We start from the raw sequence: 22,528 nt of genomic DNA on the forward strand, positions 1-22,528 counted from the left end.
CACCTGTGGACCATCTGGAGCACACCACTGTGCTGCAGCATCCTGGCTGAAAATCACTGACCTAAGTGCAACTCACGCATAGTGCAGTCAGGTCTCTGTATCTGTCCCACCCTACACTTCAAGTTCTGGGGGGCACACTCAGTGAAGAGGGGTGACTTTTCAATGGGGAACATGGAAGGAAGGAAAATTGCATTTTCCACACCCATCAATTTCATAGTATCCCCATCTTTTCACCAGCAGAGTCTTTTGAACTTTCTTGATAAGTGCTGTTCTTCACCAACAAAATGAGATTTCCCAGAGGGGGAGGTCCCCTCTCCAAACACCTCATGGGGCACTTTCTTCAGGTCCTGAAAATCTCCAGAGGACCACTGGAGTATGCTTCATGAAGGCTACCAGAAGCCCAAAGAGATACTTGGATAGTCTAATGCATAAAACCTGTGGGATGAGCAGACCCACGTGAGTTTTGCATCCTAACGTACTTATCCCCCAGAAAATGCCCCTGTGGATTTCTGCATATGTGGTTTGGGCCTTGCAGTACTCCGGACAGAGTGGGTGGCATGACACCGCTGCAGCTTTCTTTGACCCGCAACTTACCAAAGTCACGTTGGTAAGAGGACAAAGTACCAAACATCTGGCCACTAAATATTCCTGCAGCAGAGACGCAACTGGAGATATTCAACATCACCAGCCAGCTCCTGCTGTTCCAGCATTCGCTAGCAGATTAATTGGTGCCCCAGGTTCTTAAGGAGAGCAGGAGCAGTCTGAGCAGGGGGCAACATTCACCTTTAGGGATCCTGGACCTTTAGCAATTGTAGAGAAGTGGGACTTTCAGCAGGTGCAGCATCATCATAGATGACAAGCAGCATTTGCTCAAATTCTCTCTCCTGCACAATTGTTACAGGATCCCTAAAGTTGAAAGTAGCCACCCCTGTGTTTAAGCACAGAGAACCTAACATTGCAGTGCCCTTAAGAGGCCAACAACCATGAGGCACCCCATGCAGGGGTGAAACAGCACTGATGGAGGAGATGTGGCAGAGCACAGCTATGGGCTGAGAGGGGATGCGTAGCTTCTAAGCCAGGCACATCTTAAGAGACTTGAAGCACAATCTTAGAAAGGATTACAACGAAGTAAGTTCTGTTGTATTAAATGGGACTCACTTTCAGGTGTGCAGAGGATTGTTGCCTCAGAGCCCAATCCCGAGCTCTTTAGCACAGCAGTACAAGCGTGACCCTGGCGCTGGCTGTTGCAAACACGCCATAAGGCACATTTGAGGCACCCAGAGAGGAGGGGCTGCACCAGTTGGTGTTGAGCCTCAGCACCACTCAGAGAGCCAGCCAGAGCTCTGGCAGCACCAGCCAGCGGTAAATAGTACTGGGGTGGGGGGGAAGGCAGGCGGAGGAACCAGGGGTGGGCAGGGCTCTGCCAGATCCTGAACTCTGTGTCGAGCCAGAAGGCCTAACAGAGTCTCTCAACTCTGCACCAGCAAAACAGCCAGCGCAGACCTGAGAAGCTCCATTGTGGGGCTTGGGGTTTTCCCCGGAGGAAGGAAATCATAAAAGTCCCCTTCCGCTGAGGAGACCCCTGGCTGTTGCCACGGTGCTGCAGGGTGCCGCGGTAGCTGCTGGATTGGGCTGCCCTTCAGCCTCAATGCAGGAGCTATTTTATAAGTTTGAAAACACTTTCAAAAATAGATTTAGACAACCAGCTACTGTCCATAATACTTGCAAGTAAGCTAGTGTGAAACTGTGTTATTAGTAAAATAAATCATTCATTATATCCTAATACAGACAGTACTTTACACATTCCAGGCGACGGTGAAGATGCTCTCAGGATGAAACCAAAGTGATGGGAAATCCCAAATAAAGCAAAATAAATTGTCAAACACAACAGCAACATGGACTGTGCAGCAGACTTTCAATTCCACAGGAAAACATTTCATCACAATTTGCGATCTTTAAAATTAACCTTACATGGGAAAGCTGCCAAGTGCTGGAGAATAATGAGGTCAGCTCTGGACTCTGCATTTATTTACCAAAAATCTACATTAAGTTTTTCAGTCAGCCATGAACACATTTGCTGACACCAAGCTCTGAGAAGCAGCAACCTTAGAGCACGTCAATCCAAGTCACTGCCCAGAACTGGACTGAGTATGAAATCGCACTTGGCTTCAAGGTCCTCCCACGACCCTCAATTTCACAGAGACACAGGCAGACACTTTACACAGTGAGGCTTGCTGATCCACGTCACAAAGTAATCTTCCAAATCCATCAGACCAAAGTCAGTGATGCTGTCGTAAGGAATGGACTTTGAAGAAGGGAGCTCTGGATTCTGCAATGCCCAACACGACATGAGGTTTAAATATGTGTGTTCATATACCTGATTTGAAACCAGACATCCCCAGCAGATGTGGCATAAACCTTCATTCAGATATTCAAAAATGCAGCACAAGGCCTGATGCCACTACCTGCAATGACATCCTGCCACTTTTCCATCAAAAATAATCTGGAGGGCGCTGGGTGCCTTCACACAGCATTTTAATACAACAGTAAGAAATGAGTAACTAATAGGATCATAAAGTGTTTAAAATGGCTGCATATGGGGCTGTCCTCTGTCGTGAGAACCTGCCCCACGTAACATGAGGCTCCATTTTGATTCCACCCTTATATATGTGTGTGCACGCGTGTGCTTATGCTTGTCCACAAATACACACGCTCTCCAATTCAACCATTCTCAGCATGAGCCACAAGAAATGCACTGAGACAAGGAGCCAGTTCCTGTAAGCCCCCAGCTCCACCTGCTGCATTTCTGCACGACATGTCATTCTGGCCTTGCTTCCTTCCAGTCGCAGGCAGGTAAATCCGCACTCTTTCCGCAAGGGTTTGGTTGGATGATTTTCCACTCCTGGTGCAGAAGTGCAGCAGAATTATTCCCCCGCAGAGGACACGGAATCTCTCCATGAATCATAGCTCTAGGGATTCCTCCCCCCCCCCACTTAGCTGTCGTGTTCAAAACAGTGGCTTACCCAGAGACAGAGTGGGTAGACTCATCTGAGGGGAGGCTAATCCTGCACTTGCACACTCTAAAACACACCTGCTGGGATGAAAGGGTGACACACCCTCCACCTTTAGCCCAAAAGAAAACTAACCTTTGGGAGTCTGAGTAACACCCCTCTAAACGTGAGCAAAAAAAAAATTACATCTGGGATTTTCAACTTCACAAATGGATAAGTGACAAATCCCCTCAAGCAGGGTTTCCCTAAGTGTGGGTCTCAAGCCCATGTGTGGTGAGTCACAACCTGGGCCCTCTCACCCACTCTTGCTGTTTTGGCTCCCAATCAGAGCCATTCCAAAAGAAAAAGGGGTGTGGCCACATACGTAAAAGAAAGACTGAGAACAAAACTAATATATGCATCACAAGATGGAAGAATATTGATGGTGGAAGTACAAAAAGAAAATGCAAGAGTCTTAATTGTGAATATTTATGCACCAAATGAAAATCAGCAAGAATTTTTTGTAAAGTTATACAAAGACACTAGAATTAGAGAATACGAACAGTGCTGTATTGTTGGAGACTTTAATTCAGTTTTTGATAGACAAATGGATTCTACATCGACGCAAGTAAAAGAGAAGAAAAAAAGGAGACCACAAATTCCTAAAGCATTTTTACGATTAGTGGAAGAGATGTATCTGATAGATGTCTGGAGAACAAGATATCCAGAAACTAAAGACTATACTTTTTATTCAAATAGACACCAGACATGGTCAAGGATTGATGCTCTTTGGATACCACGGGCATGGACTAAAAATCTGGTAGAAGTGGAAATATTACCAAAGATACTATCAGATCACAATCCAGTAATGAGCAAATTTGAAACTCTTCAAAAGCCATCTCAATGGAGATTGAATATTAATAGTTTAAAAAACGAAAAATTTAAAAAGAGTTTGAAAGAAGAAATAGAACATTATTTTAGAGCTAATATTACCCTGATACCAATGACCACGGTCTGGGCTGCTAGTAAAGCTGTTTTTGGAGGACTGGCAATAAGAGAAGGTGCAAGAAAAATAAAAGAAAAAGAAAAGATACGTAGAATTAAAGAATTGGAACGACAAGAATTATTGGCAAAGCAAAACCCTACAGCACTGGAGATAAAACAGAGAATGAGAGAGGTACAACATAAATTGAACACTTTATTGACAGAAGAACTAGCAAAGAAACTTACTTTTGCTAGACAAACCTTTTTGAAAATGCCAATAAAACTGGAAAATGGTTGGCTTATAAATTAAAGAGAGAGAAAATGAAATCCTAAATAGACACATTAAAGAACGAAGATGAAAAAAAGACTACAAATGTAAAAGATGTGATTAAAACTTTTATGAAAAATTATATATGGAAGAAGGGATCTCGAGCATTATTCAAAGGCATTATTTACAAAAAAGTAATGAATTAAAGATGTCGGAGCAACAAAAAGGAAGTTTAAATCAATCGATATCAGTTAGTGAGATTTCAGAAGCAATCGCTAAACAAAAAAATCAGAAATCACCAGGTAGTGATGGATTACCAGCTGAATTTTATAAACGTTTTGAAGAAGAGTTGATGTTACCATTTAAAAATTGATAGAAGAAATATAGCAAAAGGATAAAATTCCGGATACTTGGAAGGAAGCAATTATTACAATTATACATAAAGAAGGGCTTGACCAAGAAGAGATTCAAAATTATAGACCAATTTCACTACTTAATGTGGATTACAAAATTTTTGCAACAATATTAGCTTCAAGATTAAAAAGAGTTTTGATAAACATTATTCATCAGGACCAAGCAGGGTTAAGAGAAAGATATTGAACTTTTTAGAATATTATGAAATACACCCTGATAAGCAAATGGCGATTTTTTTAATAGATTTTCAAAAAAAAGCATTTGATAATGTGAACTGAAATTTGATGTTTTGGTATGGAAAAGCAAACTAATATAAGCGATTCAATAATCATATATTAAGGAAATCTTTATTATGGGTCTGGGCTAAAATACAAAGACAGATGTATACCAAAATCCCCCAATGGGTGGTGCTGTTAGAAGCATGTACCTGGCTGAATTTACTAGAGACAACAAAAATGCCTAGATATGAAAGTTTATTGAAGAAAGATGGGCAATTAAAGACAAAAGAAGAACTGTTAAGACAGGGCGTGGAGATGGACTGGTGGACTCGCTTGTAACTTGATTCAAAATTTGGGAAAGATAAACAAGAAGGATTCTATTCAGAACAGACGCCATTTGATAGAATACTGTTAGAAACAAGAGAAAAATATATCAAAAGAATGTATATGTTCCTATTGGATTTTGAGATGCATGAAGAAACAATAAAAGAATGTGTGATAAAATGGGCACAAAACATAGGCCATAATATTACATTAGAACAATGGGAACAGATTTGGAAATATAATATAAAATTTACTAGAGCAACAAATTTTAAAGAAAATGTATATGAAATGTTTTACAGATGGTACATGACACCAGTAAAACTGGTAAAAATGAATCAGAACTTATCAAAAAATTGTTGGAAGTGTAAATGCGAAGAAGGGATGTTTTATCATATGTGGTGGACATGTAAAAAAATGCAAGCATACTGGAAAATGGTAAGGAATCTAATACAAGAGATCGTTGGATTTACAATACCGCTGAAACCAGAGTTATTTTTGCTTAATATCACCTTAGATATTATAGATAAAGAAAATGATGTGTATTTAGTTATTATATTAACTGCTGCAAGGATTTTATATGCTAGATACTGGAAAAATTAAAATTCCAACGAAAGATGAATTAATAGAGAAAATAATCTAGAGAAAATAATCTCACTCCCGGATTGGCCTTTTCAGCCACACTAGACGCTGTGCCAGAACCACCTTTCAGAGCGCGATACCAGAGTCTTTCGAGACTGAAGGTTGCCAATACAAACAGAGAAAATAATGAATGTGACGGAAATTGATAGGCTTACAGAAATTTTGGATCAACAGCGTAAACCGACACAGACGGAGCAATGGAGACCATTTCATGCTTGGTTGAAAATGAAGTTGTAGATATATAAGACAGGGCATTTACATGAATTATTATTATTATTGCATACATGATATATCATACAGGATATGATAGATAAATGATATTAAGAGGTTAAACTAGAAGAGGAACAAGATTAGAAGATATGTATTGATTGATTAGATATATTGATATGTGATTGCCTGCACCCTTCAACGGTATGTTTTTGTGAGTTTTTTTGTGTTGTGTATTGCGTTTGTGTTTGTTCATAATTGTTGTTTGTTTTTATTTTGGAAAATAATTAAAAAATTAATTTAAAAAAAGAGCCATTCCAGAAGCTGAACTACTGGCGGGACAATGGGAAGGCCTGGCACTTGCCCTCCCGACTGGCCTCTGCAGGCTGCAGAATGGCTTGCAGAAACCTCAGAAAGCCTCTCCTGGTTTTTGGAAAGCCACTTCTGCTCTGCTGCCAGAAACCAGAAGTGGCTTTCCAAGGCCATTCTGAGGCCTGCTGAGACCAGAGGGAGGGTCACCTGCCAGCATGACCCAGAAGAGACCACCCAGTAAGTCATTCCCTTGACACAATCCACCACAGAGGACAAGGGAGAAGAACTGCGCTGAGAAGACTGGAAGCTGCTGCCCTAAGGATTCCACCAGCTTCTTCCTCCAGATGCCACTGATCCATTATATAAGGAGCAGGTGTATTTGAGAGAGCTCTGAAGACCCCAACAAACAGGATCTTGTGTGGCATTGGAGAGACCCCTGGGCTTGATCCATGGGTTGTCAATGGCTGGTACTGGGCAGTTCTTGGCCACTGTTCTAGCACAAACATCTATTGTTAGAGCAATGCAAGGCCTTCAGTCAGTCCATTGTCCTCAGTCGCTATCAACAGAAACACTCACACAGGCACATAAAAAGCAGGAAGCAGAATTGCAAATGCCAGGCAGCCTTTGCTGACTGGAGAAACTGAAGCTGGCACCAAGAACCCTCCTGTGCCTCTAAAAATCACTTGACTGATATGATACCGAGTCAAATAGAGCCCAGCTAAGTCCCAGCTTTCAAAAAACCCTGTGAGATACTGATTTATTTCCAGTATTTGTACCCCAAGGGGATGCATGTCTGACCATGGTTGCAAATTGACATAAGCCCCATCATTTCATTTATTTTATAATGTTAACCCTGTACGAACTTTTGTTTTGAAAAACATAATCAATATACATTTGGGATATGGATTATCCAATAATGATAATGGATCACAGCAAAACTTACAGGGCTACAACTATGGACTGGTGGAGACTAGACACCCCAAATCAGGACCATGCAATAAAAACGAGGCACACTCTTGGTGCACGTGCAGTCTGGCGATAACCCTGCTAATTGGGTAAGAGGCACTTTTTCAAGTGGGTGCTCCTTTTTTTAGTAGGGGGAGAGTAACTGGCACACCTCACCCCAGCACTGTCTGTTCTAGTGGCTGTCTGCTGGTATTCATTTGCATCTTTTTAGATTGTGAGCCCTTTGGGGACAGGGAGCCATTTAGTTATTTGATTTTTCTCTGTAAACCACTTTGTGAACTTTTAGTTGAAAAGCGGTATATAAATACTGTTGATTGATTGATTGATTGATTGATTGATTGATTGATTGGCACACCCTCTCATGGCCAGAGTTATCCACACCATGACCTTAATTGCAGGAGGAGGGCAATTCATGCGTAGAGAGGCGGTTCATCCTCCCCATCTACTCACAATGAAGAAAATAGGCCTGAAACACCCCTCCCCCCCCGATATATGTATGTGTTCACGCATATATGGGGGGTACTTGGACACAGCTACAGTGCAACTTTCACACCACCTGTCAAGGGCTTACAGTGGCAGATCACAACATCCACCACCATAACCCCTGGATAGGATTGGGCTGTCAAAGTGTTGGATGGCAAAGAGTCTCTCTCTCTCTCTCTCTCTCTCTCTCTCTCTCTCTCTCTCACACACACACACACACACACACACACACACACATACACACACACACCCCTGATTTTTCCTTGGAGTCTCCTTCCCAGAAGGCAGTTTTGGAGTAATCAACAGAGCTGGTATGAACACACAACTCCTTGCAATCATCCCAGGATTTTGTGAGCATATTTTTGGACAAGAGATCGTGCTTCCATCCGAAGGGGATGTCCACAGTGCCACATGCAATGCCTGTGAAAATGATGCCAGCATTGATGGGATATGCAAACAGACTGCTTGGGAGAAATGCCCGACTATGCCAGGCCTAGTGGGTCTTTTACCATAAAGGAGGAACAAGACAAATTCATCAACAAGTGGTCCTGCTGTTCTCATTGCAACTCAACTCCTTTGGCTCAGGCGTTTGAGAGCCTGTCCCTTGGATGATGAATTGCTTCAGCCTGCAATAAGCTGATAGCCAGAAGTGAAACATTTTTTCAATCAGAAAAACACACTCTTCAGGGGTGACTCCTAAATCATGGAACTCGCTCCCAAACCAGCGGACCAGCATCCAACACGATACAAGTCCTTTTCCACCAGGCAAAATTCTCTTCTGTGAAACTGGAATGGGTTTTGCTGCTGATCTTCTTTTGTGGGGGCCCTTCGACTTTCAATAGGTTTTTTATAGTTTGTGTTTTTTGATTTGTTAAAACACATGCACGGTTTGTATACCACCCTGTGTATGGTGGGAAGGCCGTGCAGATGCTTAAAATAAACTGACTTCCTAACTCTCTTTTGACCAGTAACCCAAAGGCATTATTGACTCTGGCACCAGGAACACCCTGTCTTGGAAAATTGTCTTCATCAGCACTTGCCATGACTGGAGCAGAACCAGCACGCACAAAGTGATGGAGAAAAGGGGCCCCTTTCAGAGCAAGCTGAATTCCTGAGGAAGAACTAAACATGGCCGCAGCACACAGTTGCTCCCAGAGAGAGCTGTGCCGCAGGTGTAACGAAAAGAAAGGGAGAGAGCCCCATGTTTCTCTCTCGACTGATGCTTCCACGCCAAGCAGCTACAGGGAGTACAAGGAAGGAGCCTGATCTTCACCTGTGGAACAAAAAGAGGCCAAGAGCCTGGCCACACCTGAAGACGGTGGCAGTCCTTGAAGAAAAGCGATTTCGGAAAGAGCTTCACTGGACAGCCACGGACCTTCCGCCCGCTTCACCTGGGCCTTACAGCCTCACAGAGTGTGAATTACTGCTTGTCTGGGGGGAGGCCCCTTGGCCCTGTTTTGAGTGGAGGCACAAGTTTCTGGACCCTCAAAATTCTGAGCAGCAATACAAACATTTAAAATCACGAAGCCTTTAAAATAAGATGAACAGAAAAGGTAAGTTCTTGAATGAGGAAGATGTATGTGCCCAACACAGACGCACACACTCATGTCCGGGTGCATAAAAGCAACTCATCCCTTGCCAGTCGGCTGCTCTCACACTCACTAGTGGCACGTTTATGACCTTCTAGCTAGACTGTGTGCCTTCATAATGTACAGGGAAAGCCATTTTATCATTTAGCCTGATGGCATCCAAACCCTCTCTCAGATGGTAGAACTGCCACTGATGTTGCACTGACTTAAGGAAGAGCCAGCCCAGAGGCAACTTCTTGGGGGAAATCACTTTACATTCAGAATCATCAGTGGTGCATCTCACAGCAGGGTGAGATTCCCTTCCAGCATTTTTTGGCAGGCAAACCAATATCCACCCTACTCGTCTCAACGGACACGTAGTCATCCCACTTCACGTCACAGAGCAGGGACACATCAAGAGTACAAAGATGTCCAAATAAAACGTCTCACTGCTCATAGTTCTCTCAGAGGGACAGGGAGAACAAGAAGGGTCTCTGCTGGCCTTTGGCCTCAACTCTTGGAGGAAGAAGGCGAGCAGAGACCCTTCTTGTTCTGCCTGTCCCTGTTCAGCGCTTGCCTTGCCCAACTCCACAAGAGTCTGTGGGCCAGGGGAGATGGGATCAAGCCTGGAGCTATTTTGGATTTCCTTCAGGGAAAAGAAGTTAAACACCACTCCCTCAGCATTGCATATCTGATCTGCTCTGTCCTTTCCCCTGTGGTACCTTTCAGCTTGATTTCTAGGCTGGTTGTGCCCCGAGCACTACTGATTTTCACAAAAGGGAGTTCAAGCAGCTGCTCAATTCTCAGTCACTGAAATGAACAGGTCTTTCAAATTAATGAGTCTGATTGGATTCACGTGATTGTTTGCTTATTTCTGGGCTTTGCTTATTCAAGAATACAATGCACCCCCCACTATCCCATCCATTCAGTTGTTAAAAAAACAACAAAAAACTACCAAAATATTAAGTAGAAAACATGCCCAATTAAATAGCTCCCCAGCCTGCCCTACCACTGGAGCACGGAAAAGAGGAACCTAAAAAATAAAACTCTGCAGCTGCAAATTGCAATTCCTGCTTATTTCCTTGAAAGATGCAGTGGCTCTGCTTGTTAAGGGGGGGAGGGTGGTTTCATCAGAGTCACTAGCAGCACAGGGTTCAAAAGGTTGGCAGCTCAGCTGGGCTGCTGTGAAACTGTCAGAAAGACAACTGGAGAAGAGAGAAATTATGCACGACAGCAGTTGCAAGGGGAAAAAACTGAAGTGCACGGCTCTTTTGGGATAAGAGTCAAAGCGAAGTTCCCAGCTGGGGAGGCTGCACAGACCAGCATCACAGAATTCAGTGGCCCCGCTCTCACAAGGGAATGTGATCACTGAGCATAATCAGCTTACACACAACGTTTCTGCACCGCCACAGATTTCATCGTGCCATACAGTGCTTGCCAAAGTTTTGCCAGGGCTGCTGCCCTACTGCATCATACAAGCCAGGGATCTACTGAATTGCAATGACAAACCCTCTTTCTCAAAGTGAGAGGGGCAGACTGTTGTGAGACTCCTCATGATCCACACTACAAGGAAATCTACCCATTTTGTAGCAGAGCTTGGGGACATGAACCATCTCTCTTTTTTTAAAGGGCAGTATCAAAATACAGGGGGGTCCACCACCACAGAATCACTGCGGGTTAAATTACCAGGCTCAAGGAGCAATGCAATACTGGTGCAATGTAGTACGCTTGCTATCGTCCTCCATACCAGCAACCTGAAGGGGACCTTGAAATGAGGAAATAGACCACTGAGGTGTCGAGGAGAGACAGGGTTGTCATCATGGGAAACTTCAATCATGCTCACATCGATGGGGTCAATTCATGCTCTGGTCGTGAAAGAGAGACCGGATTTCTTGACATGTTAAATGACTGTGCTTTAGAGCAACTAGTCATGGAGACCACCAGAGGACAGGCAACTCTGGATTTAATACTGTGTGGTACTCAAGACCTGGTCAGAGATGCAAATGTTACTGAGCCATTGGGGAACGGTGACCCTTGACTTTCAGAGGGCAGACTTCCCTCAAATGAGGCAACTAGTTAGGAAGAAGGGAAGGTAAGAGGGTCCAATCTCTCCAGAGTGCGTGGAAGCTGTTTAAAACAACAGTAATAGAGACCCTGTGTACCGCAAAGGAGGAAGGATTTGACATCCAGGAGGATGCCAGCATGGCTAATGAGCCAAGTTAGAGAGGCTGCGCAGGGCAAGGAAGCTTCCTTTCATAACTGGAAGTCTTGCCCTAATGAGGAGAATAAAAAGGTACATAAACTGTGGCAAAAGAGATGTAAGATGGTGATATGGGAGGCCAAGCGAGGCTATGAGGAACGCATAGCCAGCAACATTAAGGGGAATAATAAAAGCTTCTTCAAATATGTTAGAAGCAGGAAACCTGCCAGAGAAGCGGTTGACCCTCTGGATGGTTAGGGAGGGAAAGGGGAGATAAAAGGAGACTTAGAGACGGCAGAGAAACTAAATGAGTTCTTTGCATCTGTCTTCATGGCAGAAGACCTCGGGCAGACACTGCTGCCCGAACAGACCCCCCCCCCCCGCCCAACCAAGGAATTAAGTCGGATAGAGGCTAAGAGAGAAGATGTTTCAGACCTAATTGACAAATTAAAGATCAATAAGTCACCGGGCCCTGATGGCATCCACCCAAGAGTTATTAAGGAATTAAAGAATGAAGTTGCTGATTGCCTGACTAAAATATGCAGCTTGTCCCTCAAAACGGCCACAGTGCCAGAGGATTGGAGGATAAGCAAATGTCATGCCAATCTTTAAAAAGGAAAAGAGGGGGGACCCGGAAAACTATAGGCCGGTCAGCCTAACATCTATACCGGGTAAGATGGTGGAATACCTCATCAAAGATAGACTCTCAAAACACATAGACGAACAGGCTTTGCTGAGGGAGAATCAGCATGGCTTCTATAAGGGTACGTCTTGCCTCAAAAACCTTTTAGAATTCTTTGAAAAGGTCAACAGGCATGTGGATGTGGGAGAACCCGTGGACATTATATATCTGGACTTTCAGAAGGCGTTTGACACGGTCCCTCACCAAAGGCTACTGAAAAAACTCCACAGTCAGGGAATTAGAGGGCAGGTCCTCTCCTGGACTGGGAACTGGTTGAAGACCAGGAGACAGAGAGTGGGTGTCAATGGGCAATTTTCACAATGGAGAGAGGTGAAAAGCGGTATGCCCCAAGGATCTGTCCTGGGACCGGTGTTCTTCAACCTCTTCATAAATGACCTGGAGACAGGGTTGAGCAGTGAAGTGGCTAAGTTTGCAGACGACACCAAACTTTTCTGCGTGAAGATCAGAAGTGATTGTGAGGAGCTCCAGAAGAATCTCTCCAAACTGGCAGAATGGGCAGCAAAATGGTGTTTCAGTGCGTTTCAATGTAAGCGTAAAGTAATGCACATTAGGGCAAAAAATCAACACTTCACATATAGCTTAATGCCGTGTTTCTCCAACTGTGGGTTGGGACTCACTAGCTGCGTCACGAGCCAATTTCAGGTGGATCCCCATTTATTTCAATATTTTAATTTTAATATATAAGAATTTATGCTACCCTGGTAGGTGACTGTATTTGAGGAAATGTAACAGAACTGTACTTTTAACAAACTACTATGTATATTTTTTTAACAATGATAGTAATTGGGACTTAATCCTGGGTAGGATTGCAGCCTAGGATTGTTAAACATTTTCCTACTTGAGGATGTCACTTCCGGTCATGACATCACTTCCGGTGGGTCCTAACAGATTCTCATTCTAAAAAGTAGGTTCCGGTGCTAAATATGTGAGAACCACTGGGCTAATGGGTTCTGAGCTGTATATGATGGATCAGAAGAGAGATTTTGGGGTGCTGGTGGACAGCTCAATGAAAGTGTCAACCCAATGTGCGGAGACAGTGAAGAAGGTTAATTCCACACTTGATATCATTAGAAAAGTTATTGAGAATAAGACGGCTAATGTTATAATGCTGTCGTACAAATCCCTTTGCAAGAACTTTTTGCACTACTCCTACAGCAACATGTCCCAAAATTCAAGGTGCAGGTCAGGCAGCCGTATGCCGGTGGACATCTGCGCATCACTCAGGAGGCACACTCTCAGAAAACCTTGGATGGAATAGGCAAGTTGCATTGAGGTTTCTGAGGCTATCAATGACCCCCATTCCCCACCCAAACTCTCCAATATACCAGAAGGGGAAGACAAATGTACCTCCTCCGTCACGTCTGGTCCAGTCCCGTCCCCCCATCGCACTGTACTGCTCAGGGTCAGGGCTCGATGCGCAGCTTCCACTAGCCTGATCCTCAGCCTCTATGGAGAGCACAAGAGCTCCACTGCATGACAGTTCTGGGCTGCTAACATCCAGGTGCCAGCAGGCAGGAAGCTGCTCGTCCAGCCCCACTGCTGACCAGCCCTGTGTCCATTTCCCCCCAGACTCGTCCTGGAACCCCATCTCCTTACATCTCTACTTCGAAGATCCATCAAGCTCAGAATAGGCAAACGTATCTCCCCAAAGAGTCTTTGCTAAACTCATCACCTCTGGTATTATTTTTCCAGGCATTTCACACAGTATAGTGCATATTTCAAATGTAAGTACAAACCGTTAGCCAGCACTACCCTCACAAGGAATGCAATGGGGTGAATGTAAAAAGCTATTCCAAATTTTAGTTGTGTTTTTAAGGTGGAGCTCAATGCATACTTTTAAGGGCTGAAGGTGGTTGGGGAAAATTCTCCATGAAAAGGGAAGCGGCAGCTGCAAGCGCCAAAACTTCCCTCCTGCTCCTGACATATTAACTACAGCAGAGAGAACAGGGTTAGGACGTCTATGCCGCCCAAAGCACAGGAAATTTTGAGATTCAGGGCGTGAAGGTCCGCGAGGTAAAATTACTCTGTTAACTGTATCAGGAGAGGAAATGCCTGTCGACGCACCCGCCATTGTTCATATTATTTCCTGCAACACAAAACTTTTCCCTGACAAAATGCCTTACATCACGCACCCAGATCACTAATCTTTTAGACTGAAAAAAGGAAAGAATCTCTGCTTATTTGTTTCGCTCAGGGGGAGGACAGGCCCAGAGGCAGCACATACAGCCAGCCTAGGCAACGTCCCGGTTCACACTGCCCTAACCCTCAGCCTTATACAACCAAGGCTGGCAAGGAGCTGTGCTGGGAAAGACGCCTCTCCGCCAGAGACCTGGGTGGCAGCTGCCAGCAGAACGGACAAGCCAGGGGGCCGAGGCACCCTGCATCGGGGCGGCTACTTACGTGGACAGCCAGCCACCAAGAGTCCTCCCTTATTCCACCCGAGAGCAATCACTGGTGACCCAGAACCCTGCACGAGGACTACGGCCTGCTCCACAAAGCCACCAGGGCCCCGCTTCTTCGGGCCGCCACGTTCCCAACACCTGGCCTGACCGCAGCTTGGCTTCCCACTCCTTTGCCGGCAGCAGGGAAAGCAGAAGCTGGGCGGCCGAGGCCTCCTCGGCAGTGCTGCAGGGGGACTGGGCAGCGTCCTGCAGTCTGGACGCACGAGTGAGGGGGCCGGAGGAGTGCAGAGGCCTGGCAAGCGTCTGGAAGGGACCCGCTGGCAGCTCCCACAGGCGGCCCGACGGGCGTCTTCAGCTGCCCGCCTCTGCTGGGGGGCCGGCCCAGGTCTCCTTGGCCCGCTCTGCCCCGGCAGCGGCTGCTTCTGGCAGTGCCCCAGGGCCAGGACGGCTCGCTGGGCCAGGCTGCCCCTGCTCAGGTCGGCGCGTGGAGAGGGCCCCGTGCCGCGCTGACTGGGCCCTGAGGGGCCCTGAGGGTCCTGGCCGCGCCCGTGCCGCGGGGGGAGGGAGGGCGGAGCGCCAGCAGGCCTCGGGAGCCTCGCGGGGGCGAAGCTTCCTTTGAGCCCTTTGCGAGGGGGCGCTGGAGGAGCCGCTGGGAAGCGCCCGCTCCCCGGCCCTGAAGAAGGAGCGCCGCAGAGCGCGAGCTCCCCCGAGCGGAGGGTTTCCGCGGGCCGGGCCCCGAGCGCCGCACCGCCGGGACGTCGCGGCTGCCTCCTCGCCGGCACGTGGCGCGTCCCCGCAGCCCGCGCGCAGCAGCTCCGCAGGGGAGGCCCGGGACGGCCCGGCCCGCCACTCGGCTCGGGGAAGGCGGCGCGGCGGGGGCGCACTCGGGACGGAGCCTCGCCGACGCGACGGTCCGCCCGGCCCCGCCTCGGCTCGCCAGAAGCGGCAGAGAGCGAGCGAGCGAGCGAGCCTCCCGCACGGAGCGCCCTCGACCCCGCCGCCCCGGGTCCGCGCGCCTCCGCCGCCACTCACCGCCTTGCCGGGCCGCTGCGGGGGGACCGGGCCTGCGGGAGCCTCCGGCCGCTGCTAGCTCGCTCGCTCCGGCGGAAGGAGGGGCGGGGCGGAGGGGCGGAGCCTCCAGTCCCCGCCCCCTAGAGAACCCGGGAGACGCCGCGCCGGAGCCGCCCCCGACACGCCCCGCGGCAGGGCAGGGCAGGGCAGGGCAGGGCGGTCCTCCCCGCGGAACGGCGGCGCCCGGCCGGGCCGGCCAGCGAGCGCCCCGACCGCCTGGCCCGGGCGGCGGCAGCGGGCGGGGGGCGCTCCCGGGAGGACGCGGCAGCCGCGTAGCCCGCCCGGCCGCCCCCGAAGGCTCCTCCAGCGGGCCTCGGCGGGAGACGCGCCCGGGGCGCCGGCGGGGCTCGCGGGCAGAGCCTTGGCGGCAGCTCGCGCCTGGCTGGACCGGGACGCCCGCCGAGGACGCGCAAGCGGCGAAGCTTCGCCGGCCGCCCCCGAGAGGCGGCGCCGGAGGGCAGGTGCTCGGGGCGCCCCGGCGCCGCGCCCGCGGAGAAAGCCCGGCCGCCGAGACGGCGGCTCCGACGTCCGCGGCCGGCCTCCACCGAGCGCCCTTCCCGCACAGCAGCGCCGTCCAGCCGAAGGCAGCGAAGCGCGGGCTTCGCCGCAGGGACTCTCCAGGCCGCTTGCGAAGCTCGGCCGCCGAAACCTCTCGCGGGAGCCCGGAGGGCGCCTCGGAGCAGCCCCGGGACAGGCGGCCTTCACGCCTTGCGCTGCGGTTGGGAGGAGACCCCGCAAGTCGCGCTGCTCCCTCCCCGCTGCCGCCCGGCGCGTAGAGCCGGAGTTCAGCACCGCTGGCGGCGGCGGCAGAGCAGTCGAGGCCGCTGCACGGCGCTGGAGCACTCCGGTGGGGCTTCGTGTCTTCCTCTCCAGCTCGCCTGCAGCATGAGACGCTCGGAGGCTGCACGGGCGGAAGGGGCAGCTCCACGTCTAACCCTCCCCCTGTTCGGCTCCCCTTCCCTCGAAAGCGCGGAGATTTCTCAGACCAGGCACTTGGCAAGGGGACGAATGGCAGAAACACTCAGCAAGTGATCACAGCGCCAAAGCAGACACTCCGCAGAAGAAGCACATTACAATATATAAATTATTTTATTGGGATACAAGATACAAATATGATTAATGCCACACAATACTGTACCAGGCATCAGAGAGCTCTCCAAGACAACCTTGCAAAGCAGCAGGATCCTTGGCCGCTTGATGGTCTGGGCTGGTTTCACAAAATTCAAAGGCAAGTCCGTGTATATAATCATGATTGTAGCCTAAGTCCATAAGCAATCTGCAGCATAATGGCAAAATCACATTTCTTTACACACACACAAGCCAAGTCTGACCACATCAATGGCCAGCAGAGTTTACAGGCAAGCTACTGGATTAAAATTATTAAAAGTAGTTCCCAGAGTTACTTGGCAAGAGGAAATGACGTTTTAAGCTTGTGGTGTCAATCAGAAGCTTGTAGTTTTCAACCAAAAACTCAATTCGTTGAAAGCACTCAGAAATATGAAGTAAGAAAATTTTCAAGTAATCCAAGCACACTGTCAAACCATGTGGGAGTTCAATTATAATATTCCAAAGTGTTCAAAGGGCAAAACCTCATCAAAATCAGAACAAAGTTCTTTAATGGCTGGCGCAGGTGAACAGGCAAACCCAAAAGGCCTGCTGTCCACACAAATGGAAGTTCCTTTTGTGCCTAGCAGCGTGTGCACTTTTTACTGCATGGCCCCGGTCTAAGGAGGCTTTGTGTTTTGGGAAAGAGGACACGGCAGTTCTGCCAAGTCTTCTCCCAGACCTGAACAAAATATGCCTGAGGATGGGAGAGAGACAGAGCCAAGGCCTGGGTCTTCCTGCTTGTCAATCTATCAATTGGGTAACATTTCTATGAAACTTCACTGCTTGGACAGGAACCAGGAGGCTGATATTTGCTGCTGCTGCAGAGGGATTCTGACAGTGCGTAATTCAGCCAGGACTGGGGTGACTGAAGTTCAGAACTGGAGTTGGCGAATGCCAGTTCCTTTGGAAATGGAGGCCACAGCTCCTGAAGGCACCTTGAAGGAGCAGCAGCACAAGGCGCAGCCTGAAGAGTGAGAGGCAGCCAGATGGATGTTCCATCCCTGCAGCCACCGAGAGCCAAGACAGTCAAGCCTCCCCCTTGGGTGCAGATGCAGCACCGCTTATTGAACAAGACCATCTGCAGAACCATTTGGCTTAATCTACTTTCCTTGTGGAAAATGCGCAGATGCTTATTCAGTTTTTATTTCATATTCAAGCAAAAATCAGTAAAATTATTTTAACAGGTCCCCTATCCAAAATACATGCAGACATCACACCAGTTACTATGTGATATGCAAAGCAAAAATATATCCTTTCAGAGAGCAAATTTCAAAGAACAACAGAATCTTTTAAGTATTCAGTGGGTGGCATAAATGGAGGACAAAAGAAGAGAAGGGCATGCAGCTCTGGCACTGTGTGGTGTGCTCCAAATCCAAGCGTTCCAATGTCCTCTGAAGGAGGGAGGGCAGATGCATCATCTTGCTTTGTGATGGGTTTTTGTGGGGCCAACAGAGACACTCCGAAGGCTGCAGGGGCCTTCAGAGTGGCACCCATGAGCAGCATGCAACATTTTAAACCCACCGGGAAAAGCTTCTGCACCTTCTGACGACCTGCAGATTCCATGTTCTCCAGTGGGATCGCCATGTCCGTCTGTCCTTACAAGTGGGTAGCTCCTCCCTCTCAGGCAGGCAGGCCAGTCTTTTGGACTTCCTGAGGGGAGGGGCTACCTGAACTTGCCCAGACTGGCCTAGCCTTTTGGCAAGGCAGGACAGAGTTGGGTTCAGCTCCACTGAACCCCCCCTCCCCCACTGGAGAAAGCAGGGAGGGTAATTTTTCTTTTTCCTTTTTTCCCCAGCTTTCCCTCTCCTCTCCAGCCTCTCAGCAGGCAATCTGCCTGCTATACCTTCCTTTTTTTCCACCAGCAGGCTACTACCTGCCTGGAGGTTCCCGCGGGGCTGCCTGCTTTAGAGTAAGGCAGCCCACCTTTTTTTTTTTAAAATTTGGCACCCTTCTGCACCTGAGCTCAGAGCCTCTGCCAAGAGGCAGCAGCTTGCCGGGCCCACCCGCACTCGCCCAGTAACCCAGGCTCAAGGGCTGCCCTCACCTGACCCCAGGGCAGCCCTCCTTCAAGCAGCTCACCGCGGGAGCACTCAGGGCAGCCTCTTTAAGCAGCAGCAGCTGCGCAGCCAGCGGAGAGCTCCCGCGCCTCCAGCCGCTCCCCCCCACACCTGGCAGGGGCGAAGCAGGCTCGCCCGCGAGCGCTCCGGCCCCAGCCAGCCTCTGGAGCCGCTTTCTCCCAGTTGCTGCGGGGGCGCGGAGCTTCCTCCTTCCTGCCTCCTCATCCAGGAGCGCCACGTGGCTGGCGGGCGCCATCTTGGATTAGCGCCCAAAGAGCGTGAAGATCAGGCCCCCCCCGCAGGGCAGTGGCGGCAGAGGCAGGCTCGCGGCAGCAGCGGGGCTGCCCACCAGCAGCGGAGGAGATGACCTCGTGCACAGGCGCCACCTTTGCCACGCACCAGCCTGAGACCAGACCAGACCTCAGAGAAGCAGTGAGCCCCCCCAACTGGCAGAAGTCCCACCCTCAACAGCCAATCAACAGCCCGCATCCCCCCAGCACCTAAGCAGGCAAATGGGAGACAAACCTCCAGAGAACTGCAGATTACCCTCCCACCCAGACACAACTGACAAGCCCTGCAGAATTCTGCCGCTGCTGCTGCGCAGGCTCAAGCCTTTCCAGTCGCTCTGCAGAAGATAATGGCAGGTGAGCAACAGCATAACTGAGGGAGCACTAGAATGAACAGCATTGTTTTTCTAATGTGTTTTTAAGCCGTATTTATTTTTCCCCCTCACAGAGATGCCTTCTTTGGAACCATCTTGGCCATCGGGATCATTGCCATTACTGTGTACAGATTTTTTTTGTGGAGGTGAGAAACTAGGATATGAAACCTGGTGCCTGGCTGTTTGACGATGGCACTGCTCTGGCACTGTGGGGTGTCATCCAACAGTTCCAGTGCTCTCCGAAGACAGGGTGGGCGGGTGCCTACGGCAGCAAAGACAGCAGTGGGAAGAGGAGATGGAGAACAAGCAGGGAGAAGCTGGAAGACCCGGATGGCTGCAGTGAGTCCGGCAGCGAGTCTGGCCATTCATGTGCCACCTCAGCATTTTCAAAACTCCTCGTCTGCATGTCCCTGCTCAAATTGTCATTGCTGTCCCCACTGCTGAAGGAGAGGGAAGTACCCTGTGATGTGTGGCAGGTGTGCCGACTTGTGACTGTCAGCAGCCATGCAAGGAGGCAGGTGACGCTTGCCAGCACCATGCCCCAAAGGGCCTCAGAGGCATCCTTAGCTGGCTGAGCCCTCCAGCAGTGCACGTCTGCCTTGATCGCTTCGGGGTTTCTGCACATTAGCATGATTCCAGCAGCGGGGATTCTGAGGCACCGCGATGCTCCGCTGCTCCACATCGGAGCCTCTGATGAACCACCTACCTCTCAGGATTCCCAGCACCTGCAGTGACAACAAGGGCAGGGCATTCTTCCTTGTTCTCCTGGAACGCAGAGTCCTCTCCTGGGAAAGACAGCAGTCCCCACCATCTGCTATCAGGCCTCCAGGGGCAGCACACAGGGGCAGCTAGTTTCTCCGCCATGCATCCTTCCTTGGATTAGACCATTTCTTCTCCCAGATGATGGCAGGAGGAGGAGGAAGTGGAGGTCAGGGAGCACCACGCCTGTCACTCACAGGCCAGCTTGCTATCAAAGCTGGAAAGTCCAATGGCAAAGGCCTGCAGAGCGCATAAGGGATAGTTGAAGTCCAAGGTGAATACGTCTTCTGCCACACGGCCAAACTGCATCACTATGTAGTCAGCTATTTAAAACATTTAAAAAAGAAGAAGAGGAAGGGAGAAAGAGAACATTCAATTATGGCTATAGCTGCATAGTATGGAGAAAGTTAAAAATGGAAATTCCCCAAATTGGAGCCAGTTATCCACTAGCCAAGTATGTTATTCATCCACTTTGCATTGTCCTGAAGCAAGCATCCCTCCCTTCCAGACACAGTGGGGGGCAGGCCCCACACTTTCCCTTTTTGACAGATCAGATCTTGGGACAGCTCGATGAAAGCATTGACCCAATGCATGGCAGCAGTGAAGAAGGCCAATTCCATGCTTGGGATCATTAGGAAAGGCACTGAGAATAAGACAGCTTATTGTAATGCCTCTGTACAAATAGATGGTTAGGCCACACCTGGAGTACTGCGTCCAGTTCTGGTTGCCACATCTCAAAAAGGATATTGTGGAAATGGAAAAGGTGCAAAAGAGAGCGACTAAGATGATTACGGGGCTGGGGCACCTTCCTTGTGAGGAAAGGCTACGGTGTTTGGGCCTCTTCAGCCTAGAAAAGAGGCGCCTAAGGGGGGACATGATTGAGACATGCAAAATTATGCAGGGGATGGACAGAGTGGATAGAGAGATGCTCTTTACACTCTCACATAACACCAGAACCAGGGGACATCCACGAAAGCTGAGTGTTGGGAGAGTTAGGACAGACAAAAGAAAATATTTCTTTACCCAGCATGTAATTAGTTTGTGGAACTCTTTGCCACAAGAAGTAGTTATGGCATCTTGCCTGGATGCCTTTAAGAGGGGATTGGACAAATTTCTGGAGAAGTTCATTATGGGTTACAAGTGCAAGCTCTTGGTTTTAGAGGCAAGCTGCCTCTGATTGCCAGATGCAGAGGGCACCAGGACGCAGGTTGTGCCTGTTGTCTTGTGTGCTCCCTGGGGCATTTGGTGGGCCGCTGTGAGATACAGGAAGCTGGACTAGATAGGCCTTTGGCCTGATCCAGCAGGGCTCTTCTTATGTTCTTAAGATGCTATCCCTCTATCTTACATGCTCCAAAGGAACTGTCCTGTCTGCTCTGCTAGAGTGGCAGCTCATCCCTCCCTAAACCTGGGTTGAGGTCTTTGGAACATGAGGCTGAGAGATGAAATCAAGCTCCAGCCCTCTATGCACATGGTCGAAATATCTCCAAGGCTGGGGACCAGAGGGAAGGGGGCTGATCTACCAATAGCTGCATCATCTTCCTCTCTTCCTCCCATAGGGGAGACTCCACCACCAGGGGGCAGGGGTTGGAAGGACACGAGGGGGGGAAGCTGCACACAAAGACTGCAGGAGCTTGTTGCAAGAGCCGCCACCACACCAGGTTTCCTGAATGGCAGGAGTTTATTTGGCCGGGTTACACAACTCTTTCCCCGCGAATCAAGTCTAGGTCCTCCACAAAGGGAGAACTGGCCAAGAAAAGGCCAAGGGCTAGTGAGAAGCCCACCCTTTCTGCTGGCATACTGTCTCTCCCCTCAGGTCTGGGGCTGGCTCTGTCCTCAGGGTTGAGGCCATGCCCTCAGACCTGCCTGCCTAGGGTTCGGGCTCTTCCTGCAACTCCAGCTCTCTGTCCCTTCCGCTACTGGGAGTCTCCTAGACCAGCCCAGGCCTTTCCCAGGGCCTGACTCTGCTCCCCAGTCCTTCCAGGTGTCTCCCCTCTTTGGCCAGCCTTTGATGGACCCCTCTAGCCTGGCTCACCCCTTTCAGTTTTGCATTTGCTCCTTGTTCTTTTCTGGGCTCTTCCAGCTCCCTTCCCACTCCTCTCACGTGCCCCTGGTTCTTCCTCTGCTTTCATATCCTCTGCCTCTTCCATTCTCTTTCTTTCTCTCTCCAACTTTCATTTCCTCAGCTACTTTTCCTC

General features: G+C 49.2%; 1 protein-coding gene and 1 long non-coding RNA gene across 3 annotated transcripts in view; both read right to left on the reverse strand.

Annotated features, from left to right (window-relative positions):
* Window positions 1–15,799, reverse strand: part of LOC136656017 (uncharacterized) — an 89,761-nt gene extending 73,962 nt beyond the window's left edge. Inside the window, exon 1 of the long non-coding RNA XR_010794692.1 lies at window positions 15,711–15,799. This is a non-coding gene — a long non-coding RNA (uncharacterized lncRNA). The remainder of the gene's footprint in view (window positions 1–15,710) is intronic.
* A 1,049-nt stretch (window positions 15,800–16,848) lies between these two features.
* Window positions 16,849–22,528, reverse strand: part of TULP3 (TUB like protein 3) — a 30,923-nt gene continuing 25,243 nt past the window's right edge. For both annotated transcript variants that reach the window (XM_066632338.1, XM_066632337.1), the window contains exon 11: window positions 16,849–20,656. In XM_066632338.1, coding sequence (XP_066488435.1) covers window positions 20,523–20,656 — 134 coding nt within the window. In that variant the 3' untranslated portion in view covers window positions 16,849–20,522. The remainder of the gene's footprint in view (window positions 20,657–22,528) is intronic.

The sequence above is a fragment of the Tiliqua scincoides genome, chromosome 6 (genome assembly GCF_035046505.1).
Source record: "Tiliqua scincoides isolate rTilSci1 chromosome 6, rTilSci1.hap2, whole genome shotgun sequence".
In the NCBI taxonomy this organism is placed as follows: Eukaryota; Metazoa; Chordata; class Lepidosauria; order Squamata; family Scincidae; genus Tiliqua; species Tiliqua scincoides.